The 13334-nt window shown below is 46.3% G+C and overlaps 2 protein-coding genes and 2 long non-coding RNA genes across 5 annotated transcripts; 1 reads left to right on the plus strand and 3 right to left on the minus strand.

Moving 5' to 3' along the window:
* The first annotated feature begins 121 nt into the window (after positions 1-121).
* On the plus strand, positions 122-1179 carry LOC127139975 (uncharacterized). Its single transcript, XR_007810332.1, has 2 exons — positions 122-886; positions 919-1179. It is a non-coding gene; the product is annotated as an uncharacterized LOC127139975 (long non-coding RNA).
* LOC108892660 (signal recognition particle 54 kDa protein) lies at positions 677-6951 on the minus strand. The gene is made up of 17 exons (XM_051068003.1): positions 6846-6951; positions 5931-6039; positions 5733-5825; positions 4671-4762; positions 4493-4577; positions 4033-4137; positions 3886-3952; positions 3688-3745; positions 3453-3603; positions 3185-3333; positions 3005-3098; positions 2664-2757; positions 2513-2586; positions 2312-2420; positions 1832-2002; positions 1664-1759; positions 677-1422 (listed from the first exon to the last, which is right to left on the minus strand). Exons 3-17 carry the CDS (start codon positions 5808-5810, stop codon positions 1331-1333), a joined length of 1515 nt encoding a protein of 504 aa, XP_050923960.1. The 5' UTR covers positions 5811-5825; positions 5931-6039; positions 6846-6951; the 3' UTR covers positions 677-1330.
* Positions 6952-7125: 174 nt separating this feature from the next.
* Positions 7126-10235, minus strand: LOC108892661 (HAUS augmin-like complex subunit 2). Of its 2 annotated transcripts, none has more exons than XM_018690347.2 (7): positions 10099-10235; positions 8799-8885; positions 8594-8692; positions 8371-8440; positions 8024-8156; positions 7539-7647; positions 7126-7308 (listed from the first exon to the last, which is right to left on the minus strand). In XM_018690347.2, the coding sequence occupies exons 2-7, from the start codon at positions 8883-8885 to the stop codon at positions 7195-7197; spliced, it is 612 nt and encodes a 203-aa protein (XP_018545863.1). In that variant the 5' UTR covers positions 10099-10235; the 3' UTR covers positions 7126-7194. The 2 variants fall into 2 exon arrangements, with proteins under 2 accessions (XP_018545863.1, XP_018545864.1); XM_018690348.2 differs by having other exon boundaries at positions 8799-8908; positions 10099-10223.
* Positions 10236-11443: 1208 nt separating this feature from the next.
* Positions 11444-13265, minus strand: LOC108892658 (uncharacterized). Its single transcript, XR_001962501.2, has 3 exons — positions 13200-13265; positions 12793-12878; positions 11444-12434 (listed from the first exon to the last, which is right to left on the minus strand). It is a non-coding gene; the product is annotated as an uncharacterized LOC108892658 (long non-coding RNA).
* Positions 13266-13334: the final 69 nt, after the last annotated feature.

Consider the following 13334-nt stretch of genomic DNA (forward strand, 5'->3'; position numbering starts at 1 on the left):
CTCACTCTGACAGATATCCAGGGACCACAGCCCCAATTAAACTACAACTCCCATCAGTCTTTGACACAGACACAAACTCGGGGAGGAGAAGTTACTGAGTGTCACAGTGAGAGAGAGAAAGTCTGAATGCGAAGAAAACTACAATAAAATGAATGAACTGAGGACAATTAATGATTTTAATAAGGAAAGTCCTGAAGCCCCGAGATGAAGCGACAGGAAATGTTCAGGAAAAGATGAAATAACAAAATCAGACGGTTCTTTTAGAAGATACAATGTGAGGAGGTGTTTGAAACAGAGACCACATTCCACATCAGAGTGAGACACCATGTTAATACAAGATCTTTGGAGGAGCCTCACCCAGACTCCAGAGAGAAAAACAAAGATTTTAAACTTTTTAAAAAACACTACAGGAAATTTAAAGTTTATAGGTCAGAATCTGAAAATAAATCAAAAAAGTATTTTTCAGTGAAAACTATAAAACATTGAGTCAGACTGAGAAATCTCCCATCAGCCTCAGCGGTTAGAGAAACACTGATCGTCTCTGTTTCATTGATCTGAATCCGTTTCAGTTTGAAGATGAATCTGTTTTTAATATCAATATCTTTCTGTTCAGTCACAGTCTGATGAGATTTTAAAGTTGTGTTCAGGAACATCAGAGAAATAAAGACTTAGCACGTTTAAAATGGTGAAATACAAATGTTTATTATATGACAAAAATACTGTCACTAACTAATGTGATCATCATCATCATGTGGCATCAGCTCATCCAATCAGGACAGACTCTGCTCTGTTTAAATCTGACACATAAACTTCTGAAAGAGAATTAAATTAACAAAACCCAGAAACAAACAACCTGCTCCTCATCGGTTCAGACAGAGGACCAGAGGTATGAGGTCTACAGAGGTCTGAGGATCAGAGGTCTGAGGTCTGCAGAGGTCTGAGGATCAGAGGTCTGAGGTCTACAGAGGTCTGAGGACCACAGAGGTCTGAGGATCAGAGGTCTGAGGTCTACAGAGGTCTGAGGACCACAGAGGTCTGAGGATCAGAGGTCTGAGGACCACAGAGGTCTGAGGATCAGAGGTCTGAGGTCTACAGAAGTCTGAGGACCACAGAGGTCTGAGGATCAGTCTGAACCTTTTCTTCCTTTAAATTATTATTTGTCTAAAAGCAGAGATCAGTCGAGGACTGAGCCAAAAACATCCTCCTTTTATTTTGTTGTTCTACACTTCCTGCTCGCTCTCTCTCTAAGCCCCGCCCCCTCCACCTGTACCTGTCAGGAGGTGGAGCATTAACTTTTTAAAATGTTTTAAGGCAGCTGATTGGTCATCGGTCACATGTTGTTGAATCCCATCATGCCTTTCATGTTCCCGGCAGCTCCCTGCTGAAACTGACGCATCATGGACTGAAGACCTGCCATTCCACCTTAAAAACAACACACAGGGTTCATCATCACTAACCAGGACCTGCAGAGTCCATCAGGTTCCAGGAACAGTTAGTGCACTAAGATCTGTGGTGGAGTGGACTGGCTTAGGGACTCAGACAGACTCTGAGGTCTAGACGACCCTCTGATAACTGAGCCGTCATCAAAGTTTTAGCTCGTGTTAACACCATATCTGATTATTGAGTATTGATTGATTGTGTGTGTGGTCTCATGTGGTCTCACCCATGTGGTGCAGGACTCGGGGGTCCATCATCTTGGCCATCTGCTGGTTCAGTTTGGCCATCTGAGACGGGTTCACGTTCTTGGACATGTCTCCTCCTGAAAACACAGAGGTCAAAACACTGACACTGTCTGACCCCCCCACAGATCTGACCCCCCTCCTGCTGTTACCTTTGAACAGTCCCTTGATGCCCCCCATCTTCTTCACCATCTGGGCGAACTTGGTGTACTGGGTCAGCAGCTCCTGGACGTCTCTGGTGGCGACTCCTGACCCCCGAGCCACTCTCTGGATCCTGTTGGGCTGCTTACTGAACAGCTTCGCCCCGTCTTTACTGTCCAGTTCTACAGGAACCAGAGAGAGACCAGAGAGAAACCAGAGAGAGACAAGACGGGTCAGAGTTTGAATAAATGTTTTGTGATTTCACAGTGAATCACGGCCATAAAGATCTCGTCCTCATTTAGACTATATTAGACTACATTTATATTCTGTGTCATTTGCAAACTGTCCTGCAGGCTGCCCTGTGTGATGTATCTGTCTGTATAAGCTGCTGGAAACGTAATTTCCCCAAGGGAGTCCTTCCAACATGTTTTACTGTGGAGTCACAGTCATTACAGTCTGTGTGTGTGTGTGTGTGTGTGTGTGTGTGTTACCCTGGTCGTTCATGCTGTCCATGATGGTCATCAGTTTCTTCAGTCTGGACATTGATTCCTGTTCATTTCCTTTACTCATAAAATCTGTACCGAAGCCGGGAATCATCCCCTGAACACACACACACACACAGAGTTGCACTCAGCACAGAATCCAAGTCTTTTCAGTCATGTGATCTGGTCTCAGGTGACTCAGGTGTTTACCATGATCTGTCCGAAGGGTCCCATCTTCATGATGTTCTGAAACTGCTCGTACATGTCTCTGAGAGTGAACTGACCTGGGGTCAGAGGTCAGAGGTCAGTCATCATAACCATAATGCACTGCAGTTCTGCAGATGAGTGTGTGTTCTCTCACCGTGTTTGAGTTTGTCGATCAGCTCCTCATTATCATCCAGTTTCAGCTCGTTCACTCTGTCGATCAATCCTTCGATGTCGCCCATTCCTGACAAGAAGAGGAGGAGTTACTCAGGGTTTCCATGGCAACGCTCAACACAGCACGCTTACAGTAGGAGTAATTTATTCTACTGATGTCCACTGTGGCGGCCATGTTTGTTGGTTTTAAATATTAAATGGACACAGTAAAACGCTGATGAGGAACAGCTCGTATCTGTGACCTGTGGGTGGAGAGAGGTGTGTTTCCACCTCTGACCAGCAGGTGTTAGTGTGTCCGTCAGAGGACGGTGGTTACCGAGCAGTTTTGCTGATGAACGGCTGAGTCTTAAATGGCTCGAAGTCATCGATGTGTTCTCCGGTCCCGATGAAGATGATGGGACTCCTGGTGGCTGCCACGCTGTCGGGAAACAGAAGAGGAAGTAAACAAACAGTCTGAGGGTCGCTGTGACATCACACAATACTGTGACTTCATCATGGACTTACGCGCTTAGAGCTCCTCCTCCTTTGGCGTGTCCGTCCAGTTTGGTGACGATCACTGACGCCACGTCCACTTTGTCTTTAAAGGCTTTAGCCTGAGACTCGCAGGCCTGACCGATCGACGCATCCATCACATACACAATGTTGTCTGGTTGCTATGGAAACAACACAAACATGAGGAGGAGCTGAGACACCCCTGAGACTGGCACAGGTACCTGAACGCACCACTGTAAGTACTGACATCAGACCTGCTGCGCTGCGTTCAGGCACTCACCACAGCATTGGAGACTTGTAACATTTCCTCGAACAGCGAGTCTTCCTGTTTGTGTCGTCCACTCGTGTCCACAATGATGATCTCAAAGTTTTCACCTTTGAACTTCTCTACGCCCTCAGAGGCGATCACCACCGGGTCCATCTCTGTGTAACTGAACACAACACACAGAGTTACAGCAGAGAACAGGGGGTACGTGAACACAACACACAGGATCAGAGCAGCAGGTGTAACTCACCTGCCGTAGAAGGGGATTCTGGCTTTGGTGGCGTTTTGTTTCAGCTGATCGAAGGCACCTGAGAGAGGAGGAGGATCATCACACAGACAGGGAACAGACAGAGGTGAGCTTGCAACCTCACAGGTAGAGTCAGGGTGTCAGGTGAGTGGAGGTGTGTCAGGTGTGTGTCAGGTGAGTGGAAGTGCGTCGGGTGTTTACCAGCTCTGAAAGTGTCGGCACAGATCAGACAGGTCTTCCAGCCTTTCCTCTGGTAATAATACGCCAGCTGCAGCAAACACATCAGAGTGAGAACAGACAGACAGCGGAGGGAGGGGTGTCAGGTGTGTTTCAGGTGTGTGACGTCACCTTGGAGCAGGTTGTAGTCTTCCCACTGCCCTGCAGACCAACGAACATGATGACATTGTTCTTCCCTTTAGTGGGAGTCCAGGCTTTCACCCCAGGGTCGACCAGCTGACAACACACACAACATTATTTATATAGCGACAGAAAGACAGACAGAAACCTCGAGCAGAACCAGACTCGGGTTGGCGGCCATCTGCCTCGACCCACTGGGTTTAGACTGGGGGGGGGTATTTTCCAGCTCAGAGAACATCAGTATATTTCCTAAAGTTTTTAGACCACACTATGTCCGCCTGAAGAACTACATCTCCAGCAAGCTCCTGAGAAGTACAGGGGCCCCCCTTTCCTCTTCACGGTTTACACATCAGACATACAACACTGTGAAGACGTGAGGAGGAGTGAGGACTTTGTGGACTGGTGCACTTTGTGGACTGCCCCCCCCCTTTTCCAGGCCTAATGATCTGACCTTGACGAGCTCCTTGAAGACGGCGTGTTGGATCATCCTCCTCTTGTTCAGACCTGAGGCCATCTCCTCCAGATCTATGGCAGACCTGCAGGGACAAACACACAGCTCAGTCACTGCTGCTGGACCAGGTTCACATCTCAGACCAGGACCCGGATTTGGATCCTGGATCAGGACTCACTTGACGTTCTCTCTCAGCTGTTTGACGAGTTTGATGTTGACGTCGGCCTCCAGCAGAGCAGCACACACCTCCTTCAACATGGCGTTTAACACCTGAAACACACACACAGACCATCACAGTCCAGACCTGGACCTGAGGAGACCAGGTCCTCACTGATGCTACTGAGAGCTTCCAAAACACAAACAGTTTGATCAGGAGCAGTGCGCTTTGTTTTTTAGTAACATTTTCAGTAACCATGACGACGAAAGTCATGAAAAACTCATTGGAAACAAATGGGAAGTTGTTGCAAAGACGATAAAACGTTGTCATATGTTCACATGGAAACATGGTTCAAACTTTAAACAGGTCACAAGACTTGAGACTTTATTAGGTTAAATCTACATTTTAATAGCTGTTTTTTACGAAATCGCAGATTCAGTTTTATGTTTTTCAGAGTTTATAATGGGTGTGTTCTTTGACAGTCCCATAGACTGCCATGTTAAACTGAGCTCTGAAGTTCTTGTTAAAAACAGAGATGGAGGCTGTTTTAAAACTGTGACGGAGCCTAAACCGTAAACAGGACGTCCACATATAAAACATCAGAGTCTTCGCTGAAGCTCTGTGGAGCTCAGACTGAAGAAATGTTGTTGATGGGACTTTTACTTTTCGAGCTATGAGGGTTTGTTTGATGGCAGGTTTTGGCTTATGAGCTGTTGTCCACCTTTGGGACCCCAGTCACCATAGCAACCAGTGACTCAGCAGTTTCTGGGCAGGTGTGGACTAAGCTGACTCTGATTGGCTGATTAGACTGATTAACTCTGATTATCCTGGATACACCAAGCAGCAGGAACATTCAACAATTTACAGGAAGGTTCTGTATTTCTGAAACGTGTATTTACAGAGTTGACAACAGTTTGACTCTAAAGTTCAAACGTGCAGGTGTGAACTGATCACTGATCAAACATGGTGGGGTCTGAAGGCTGATCAATCGTCTGAGACAGAGAGTTAAAGTCAGGACTTCTCTGCTACATCCTGAACGTGTTGTGAATCAGTTCAAACATCCTAATCCCATCTGTCAGTTACCTCTTCATTGATGATAGTGGCGTTGCTGAGGGACCTCAGCGCCGAGGTGATCTTCCTCCCCAGGTCGGCTAACACCATGACGACGGTCTGACCCTGGAAGACACACACAGACTGAAAACCACCAGACCTGAACCTGGCCTGAGGCCTGAGACTCTGTCAGGACCCCCCACCCCCAAACACTCTAATGTTCAGACTTACTGTGTGTTACAACAGAAACTGTGTGGAGGGGAACCCCCCTACTGAGCACGCTCAGTGAGTCAGCAGGTCAGCTGACAGGTGAAAGACGCAGCAGGCGGCGTAGCACTCCCTGTACAGACAGAAACACCGGAAATATAAAAAATGAAATAATATTTACCAGGAACTGATCAATAACTGCAAAGAAGATTAAAACTGTTCCACCAACTGCGTCAGACGGCAGGTATCTCACCTGGGAAAAACCCACCAATCAGAGGACACCAGCAACACCTCCCAGTAACAGTTGAATCAAGGTTTACACATGAACGTGACACAGTGGAGCAGGTAAACGCTCTCCTGTGATCACATGACTCTGTGTTTACATCAGTTGTCTGCTTTAATATGAGGTTACATTTTCATCATTTTAAAAACCAAACTAAACGTCAGTCCGCTGAGGAAGTGACGTCAGATTCTTCTACAGTAAAGTATTGATAGTGTATCGCCTCCTGTGGTGGATCAGTAACCTCTGATCATGTCTGATCTGATTCGTCAGAACTGAACCGGTTTGTTTTCAGTCGCAGTTCAGACTAAACATCATTAAAATGCAAATAAAAGAACAATCCTGCTTCACCGCTTAAACCTCAGCAAGCCGTTGATCACATCAATATACTGACAATCACACTGATCGATCCTTTTATCAGCTGATCAGTTTAAACCAACAATATGTTAGCTGTTTACGACGCTAACGTTAGCAGTTAGCCGTTAGCAGTCACCGCTGACAAAGTGGGGGTTAGCCGTTAGCTCAGTTAGCCGTGTGTTAGCCGCGTTCACACCGCAGCCTGTCAGCGGCGGAAACAGACAGGAGAGCGTCTGTGTCCGCGGCGGGGACATTTACACCATCAATCACAGACAATAACAGGTGAAATAACCGGGTTTTACCGCCTCTCGGTGACTTTAATCAAACAGCAGCTGAAACTCTCAGAGGAGCGTCATCCAACCCAAACCGGAAACACGCAGGAACTGTTTCTTCTTCTTCTGTTTAATGCCCGCTTAGAACACAGCGCCGCCCCCCTGCAGGACAGACCTGTCACTGCACATCTCCATTCATCTGCACACTGACTGATTCTCTGTGAATCTGAACTGACGACAGGAAACACGACGCTGCCGAAGGTTCAGTAAAATCTGACTTTATTACAGAAAAACTAAACGAATAAAAACACACGATGAAGGTTTGACGACGAACAGCTTCCTGTTTGTCCAATGAGACGGCGTCCTGTCGGGGGGGTGGTCAGGTAGAGCTCTCGGCCAGAAGGCTGCTCCCCACCTCCCTCCACTGAAGAACCTGATTGGACAAACTCTGAACCTCTGCCACCTGAGATAAGAGCTGGGCGAGAGAGGTGTTCTGAGAGAGAGAGAGAGAGAGAGAGAGAGAGAGAGAGAGAGAGACTGATTATTGATTATTGATCAGTTTGATCTCAGTCACTTTCTTTGCACCAATGAATGTCAGTGTTGACTGTGACATCATCAAACAGGTCCTGGAGTGATCCAGACCAGGACCAGGACAGTGTGTAGAGGTTCATGTTTGTTGCTCAGGTTTTTATTTTGATGGTGAACAGACGTTGTGGAACTGACCAGCTGACTGATCCTGTCTCTGGTGGTCGTGCAACTCTGGACTGAGTCCAGCTTCTCCTCCAGGGTCTCTATGAAGTCCAGCAGCATCTTCACAACCTCCACCACAGACCTGAAACACACACAGACCAGCTGTTTTCCTGGACCAGGTTTGGTTTTGGTCTGACCCAGGATCAGTCACAGTCAGTGTGTTGTAAGGTTTTCTGTCTGAACAGATCCTGGTCCAGGACTGTTTTGAGACTCTTTTTGATCTATGTATTCTTTGTTCAGGAACTGCGATCACTGCTGAACATGAACCCGGTGTGTGTCGGACCGGACCTGCAGCCAGGACTGGATACTGTTCCCTGCTACTCATAAAACCACACCTGAACCTGGTCTCTGTGGTGGATCCTCTGGATACAGATCAAATTTTTAATCTGATTAAACTGATCTTTTTTCTCCTGTAGTTGTTTCTGTGGATTAACAACAGACACTTTACCTATACGTACCTATGCAGGTGAGCCTGGACGGGCAGGTTGGTGCGACCCAGCGGTCTCATGAGTCTCTGTCTCAGGCTGTTCTGATCCTTCAGGAGGTCCTGCAGGTGACCACAAAACATCTGCAACATCTGGAACCTCTGAGCTACAGAGAGGGAGGAATCAGAGATCAATAATCAGAGATCAATCATTAAATCCTGATGGGTCAGAGCTTCATTAATGATTCATTCATCAATAATCATTTCAGTTATTACTGATCCAGCTGTGGACTGGCTTCATCCCCCATGTTTGTAGTTAATTCATACACACTCATTCAACCTCTCCCTGACACAGAACCAGGACCAGGACCAAACACTCACTGAGGTGAAATGTGTGTGTGATGTCAGCGCTCTCCTTCTCCACCTGCAGCAGCTCCACCTGCAGCTGCAGCTAAACAGAAAACATCTGTAAATATCAACACTGATAAACTGCAGGTTTTTAAAATCTGACTGACATCTATAATTTCAAGGCCTGGAAAAGGAGTTCTTCCAGGGTATTCCAGGCCTACAGACAAACAGGATGTGACATCAGACTGAAGGATACCTCATCCAGCTGTCTAAGCCTTCTGACTCGCTGCTCAGTTTCCTGCAGGTGAGAGGAGAAGGCGGGGCACAGCCTGGAGGAGGCGGAGTCTATGTCTTCCTGAGGACAGGTAGAGACAGAGGAGGAGGCAGGTGAGAGTCAGTCTGTGAACAAACACTGAACAACCTTTGTGTTTAAACCCAGTGAGAAAAAAAAAACATCAGACCTGAGACACAACTCCTCCAGAAACACATCTGGACAACAGAGCTGCAGCTGGAGTCACTGAGAACGGAGACAGATCCCACTGATGCATCTGAAACACAGACAAACTACAGACTGAAACACAAACACACAGATAAACTACAGGTTCAGGTTAATTGTTGATCAAATGAGTCTCTGTGGAAACAGTCAGTCTAGATTCAAACAGGATTTAATTCGAATTTCAGATAAACTGAAGAGAAGCCGCTGAAAACATCCTGCTTTATTCTCTGATGGTAACTGTTTGACTCCGTTAGCTGTTGTTGTTTATCTGTGTACCTGTTATGTACCTGTTGTGTACCAGAGGCCTATACTACAGAGAGAGTTTAACCTCCTGTGGTTGAACTCAGGTTCTCAGGTAAAGTCGGGGTTGACAAACCCTGACTGCCTCGATCTGTGTTAAACGGTACGACGGTGGTTCAGATGTGGGTCAGTTGAGTCGGTGTTAACTTAATCAGAGTTAGTGCGTGTTGATTAAAGGGGCGTGCACCGTATCTCTCAGATGAAGAGCGCACGTTAATTCAGTGGGTTTAGAGGAATTTAAAGAGACTCTAACGACACAATGTCAAACCAACAAAGACAGAGAGACTGGTCACATGTTCTCTGGATTCTTCATCTGTAATATGAGATGTAAGGACACAGAACATATGTGATCAGATACTTGATTACAGTCAACACGTGGGTCACATGTCTGAGAATGAGCTGTTCCTGTTAATGATGTTCTGCCTGGAACACTCAGGCTGTATATGTATGAATGTAATGCTGTTATGTTCAGTATGAACTTCATGTTAACAGTAACTGAAATTGAAAATGGAAAATATGGAGCACTAAAAAAAAACATTTATTGGTCCACATATCTCTACCATCCACTACTTTTTTCTTTCTTTTTTTTTTTGGGGGGGGGGGGGGGGGGGCTGACGGTCTTTAGACAACCCCCGTCCTGCAGAGTCAGCCTCTCTCAGTCGTTGTGTCAATATTGATTGGTTGTTCCACCTGTGGGGCGGAGCTTTGGTAGAAGTAACACCTGTAATACCGAGTTAACCACGAACATAAACTGCTCAGAGCAGTTTAGAGATGCAGCGTAAATCACCATGGCAACAGACCTCAGGTAAAACCTGTCCACCTTTCATAGTACAGGTTAATCAGGAAGTTACACCTGACGTCACCAAGTTACTCCTGAAGTTACTCTGATAAGACAGTAACCTCGCTTCGTAGTACAGGCCTCTGTCCGGTGAACACTCTTAAACAGCTCCGTGTTTGTTTCTTACCGTTTAAACCGAAGAAACGTCTCTAATATCCATAAACGGCTCCAGCTGATCAGAGCCCGCCAGACGGTTTGTATTTCCTTCTTCTTCTTCTTCTTCTTCTTCTTTTTTTTTTTTTTTTCTTCTTCTTCTTCGGCTGATTAATTCTGCAGCTCCGCGGCTCGTTACCGCCCTCCTCAGGACAGAGGTGTGTTTACTCCGACAGTCTGATCATAAACACCTGACAGGTTTCATATTATTATAACAGCTCACCTGCTCACGTGACCAGAGGCCTATACTACAGAGAGAGTTGAACCTCCTGTGGTTTAACTCAGGTTCTCAGGTAAAGTCGGGGTTGACAAACCCTGACTGCCTCGATCTGTGTTAAACGGTACGACGGTGGTTCAGATGTGGGTCAGTTGAGTCGGTGTTAACTTAATCAGAGTTAGTGCGTGTTGATTAAAGGGGCGTGCACCGTATCTCTCAGATGAAGAGCGCACGTTAATTCAGTGGGTTTAGAGGAATTTAAAGAGACTCTAACGACACAATGTCAAACCAACAAAGACAGAGAGACTGGTCACATGTTCTCTGGATTCTTCATTCTGAGCTGTTCCTGTTAATGATGTTCTGCCTGGAACACTCAGGCTGTATATGTATGAATGTAATGCTGTTATGTTCAGTATGAACTTCATGTTAACAGTATTTCAGCCTCAGTGGAAACTGAACCTGGATCAAATAGAAACCTTCTATAAAGTGGTTCACATTCATATTTCCATCATTAATGCTGCATGTTTTGGTCTGTAGTTTTCACACACACACACGCACACACACACCTGATCACATCAGTTCACCCTTGGTGTAAAATGAACTTCAGCCTCCAGAACTCTTCATCATTCACAGTGACTCCTGCTGCTAAACAACACTCAGATTTCTTTCATGTTGTGTTGAAGAAAAATGAATTCATCAGGTTCTGAAAGGGGTTTGAACAGAGTCTGTAAACTGAGCTGCAGGTGTACAGACAGACTGACTGACAGACAGTCTGTGTTAAAGTGTTAATGTTAAAGTTTAGCTCCACTGATGTGATGAATGTGTTCAGTGTTTTATAACAGTGCAGCTTCAAACACTGAGATAAAACAAAATGAAATGTTGTTCAAACTGAATCAGACGAATCTTTAAAGACAAAGTCTCAGGTTTTTGGTTAAAACAGGTTTTTGTGGCGACTCTGAGGACAATCATGAAAAAGTCAGTCAAGAGACGACACAGACAGGTGGGTGTTCTCTCTGCACAGGTGAAGCTATCTAAGAGTTAATGACAGCTGACTCTGATCAACCAATCAGCTTCAAGTTCTGTTCAAAATACAAACATGGAAACAAGTCTCAAACTTTTATTAAAGTTAGACAAAAACACGAATGTTGACCGGTTAGAAACCAACAAACCCTGAAGAGTTTCTCTAAGAACAATTATAAAAACCAACATTAGAAACAGGTGAAGACTAAAACCATCAGAGTTTCCTGTCAGTGTCAGGTGAGGACAGGTGAGTCAGTAGTGTGACGACGGGAAGTCTCTGTTAACCAGGGAAGAAAATTTACATCAAACAACTGAAAAATAAAGTCTGTTCAAACTGTGACAGGAAGTCTCATATTGCTGTTTTCTGCGTTAAAAAGTCTTTACAGTCTAACATCAATGTTTACAACAATAATCAATAATCAATCCAATCCAAACAATCCTTCAGATTGACGGGACACCGAAGCTGCCATTTGCTCAATCTGAACTTTAAGGAATGAAAAGGAGTCGAAACCTCAAGTCTGAAAAAACTTTTATAAAAGAGTCGAATGATTCAAAGTGTTTTCAGAATAAAAATCAAAATGGCTTCAGATCCCTCGTCTGTGAAGACAAGAAGGAGGAAGGATAAAAACAAGACAGAGAGAGAGAGGAGGAGGAGGAGGAGATGGTGGATTTAGAGCAGAGGAGGAGGAGAAGGAAAAGAGAAGAAAGAGAGAAAATGATGAGGAGGAGGAGGAAAAAAGGAGGAGGAGGTGGTGGTGAAGAAGAGGAGAAGAGGGAGGAGGAGGAGATGAAGAAGAGGAGGAGGAGAGGAAGACATGAAGAAGTTAGATCAGGAGGAGGTGGTGTTGATCCTCCGGTGGACAGCCTGCAGGAGGAGCAGGGAGTACTCCTCCAGCAAAGCCGCCGTCTTCACCTCCCCCACTCCTCCCAAACCTCCCTCTCCTCCCAGCATGCTCGGCTCTCCGAGCGGCAGGGAGTCTAGCTCCGCCCTCATGGCCTGGAAGGCGTCTGATAGGAGGACAGCCATCTGCCGCTGGTAAGGGGGTGGAGTCATCGGTGGAGGAGCCGCTCACCTGTAGGAGGAGGAGAGACAGGTGAGGTCAGACCAAAGGTTAAACTCTCTGCTCCTTCAGGCTCCGCCCAAACTAACACCTCATCACTCTGTCTAAACTGGGAGAACAGGACACGCCCACTGATGATGTCAAAGATCCACACCTGAAAACCAGCTGGTACTGACTCAGGATCAGATCGAGTTTTATTTTTGGTCTTAATGCTCTGAACAGGTAAGGAACCAGAGCAGAACCAGAGCAGGTGAACATAGTGATCATGTGACTTCCTGTGAGCTGCAGAGTGATGTCACAGCTATGACATAACAAACATGGACGCCTCACATCAGCCAGTAACACATTCACTGTTTTAACCTTCACTCACCTTCCTGTACAGGTGTGTGGCTCTCTTAAAGCAGCTCTGCAGCTCATTGGTCAGAGCTCTGCAGGTCTCCACACTGATTGGCTGGTCTGCATAAAGAGAGAGAGAAGCAGAAGTTAAGGTCACTCTATCACCTGTTTCAGCTGAGTCTGTGTCCTAAACCTACGTCTGATACGATGGAGGGAGCGAGGAGGACGAGAACAGAAAAGGAGACAATAAAGAAAAGACGATATTCGACACAGAGCAGTGAACGTCTCACCCGTCAGGAGGGAGCGAGAGGAGGAGGAGTGCAGTGATGAAGAGGAGGGGAGGAGGAGGAGGAGGGCAGAGTCAGAGCCCCGAGCCCAGACGGAGAGATGACAGGATGAAGGGATGAGGAGGAGGTGGAGGAGGAGGTGGAGAGTCCAAACCTGTGTCATCCCTCTGCTCTGCACCGCTTCCTGCAGGAGTCTGAGGCTCCTCCTCCTGTTGGGGGGAGTCAGGGGGGAGACAGAGACCGGAGGAGGCCGAGACGTGGAAGACGAAGAGGTGGCGGCGGTCTTGGA

This window comes from Lates calcarifer, unplaced genomic scaffold (assembly GCF_001640805.2).
Source record: "Lates calcarifer isolate ASB-BC8 unplaced genomic scaffold, TLL_Latcal_v3 _unitig_2291_quiver_1172, whole genome shotgun sequence".
NCBI lineage: Eukaryota > Metazoa > Chordata > Actinopteri > Centropomidae > Lates > Lates calcarifer.

Coding starts and splice junctions, on each gene's coding strand:
- LOC108892660 (XM_051068003.1), bottom strand. CDS start 5,810: ATGGTGTTAGCCGACCTGGGGAGGAAGATCACCTCGGCGCTGAGGTCC. Junction 2,587..2,663: donor GATCGACAAACTCAAACACG/GTGAGAGAACAC, acceptor CTCTGACCCCAG/GTCAGTTCACTCTCAGAGAC. Junction 2,421..2,512: donor GACCCTTCGGACAGATCATG/GTAAACACCTGA, acceptor GTGTGTGTTCAG/GGGATGATTCCCGGCTTCGG.
- LOC108892661 (XM_018690347.2), bottom strand. CDS start 8,885: ATGCATCAGTGGGATCTGTCTCCGTTCTCAGTGACTCCAGCTGCAGCT. Junction 7,648..8,023: donor GTCCAGGCTCACCTGCATAG/GTACGTATAGGT, acceptor TGTGTGTTTCAG/GTCTGTGGTGGAGGTTGTGA. Junction 7,309..7,538: donor GAGACAGGATCAGTCAGCTG/GTCAGTTCCACA, acceptor TCTCTCTCTCAG/AACACCTCTCTCGCCCAGCT.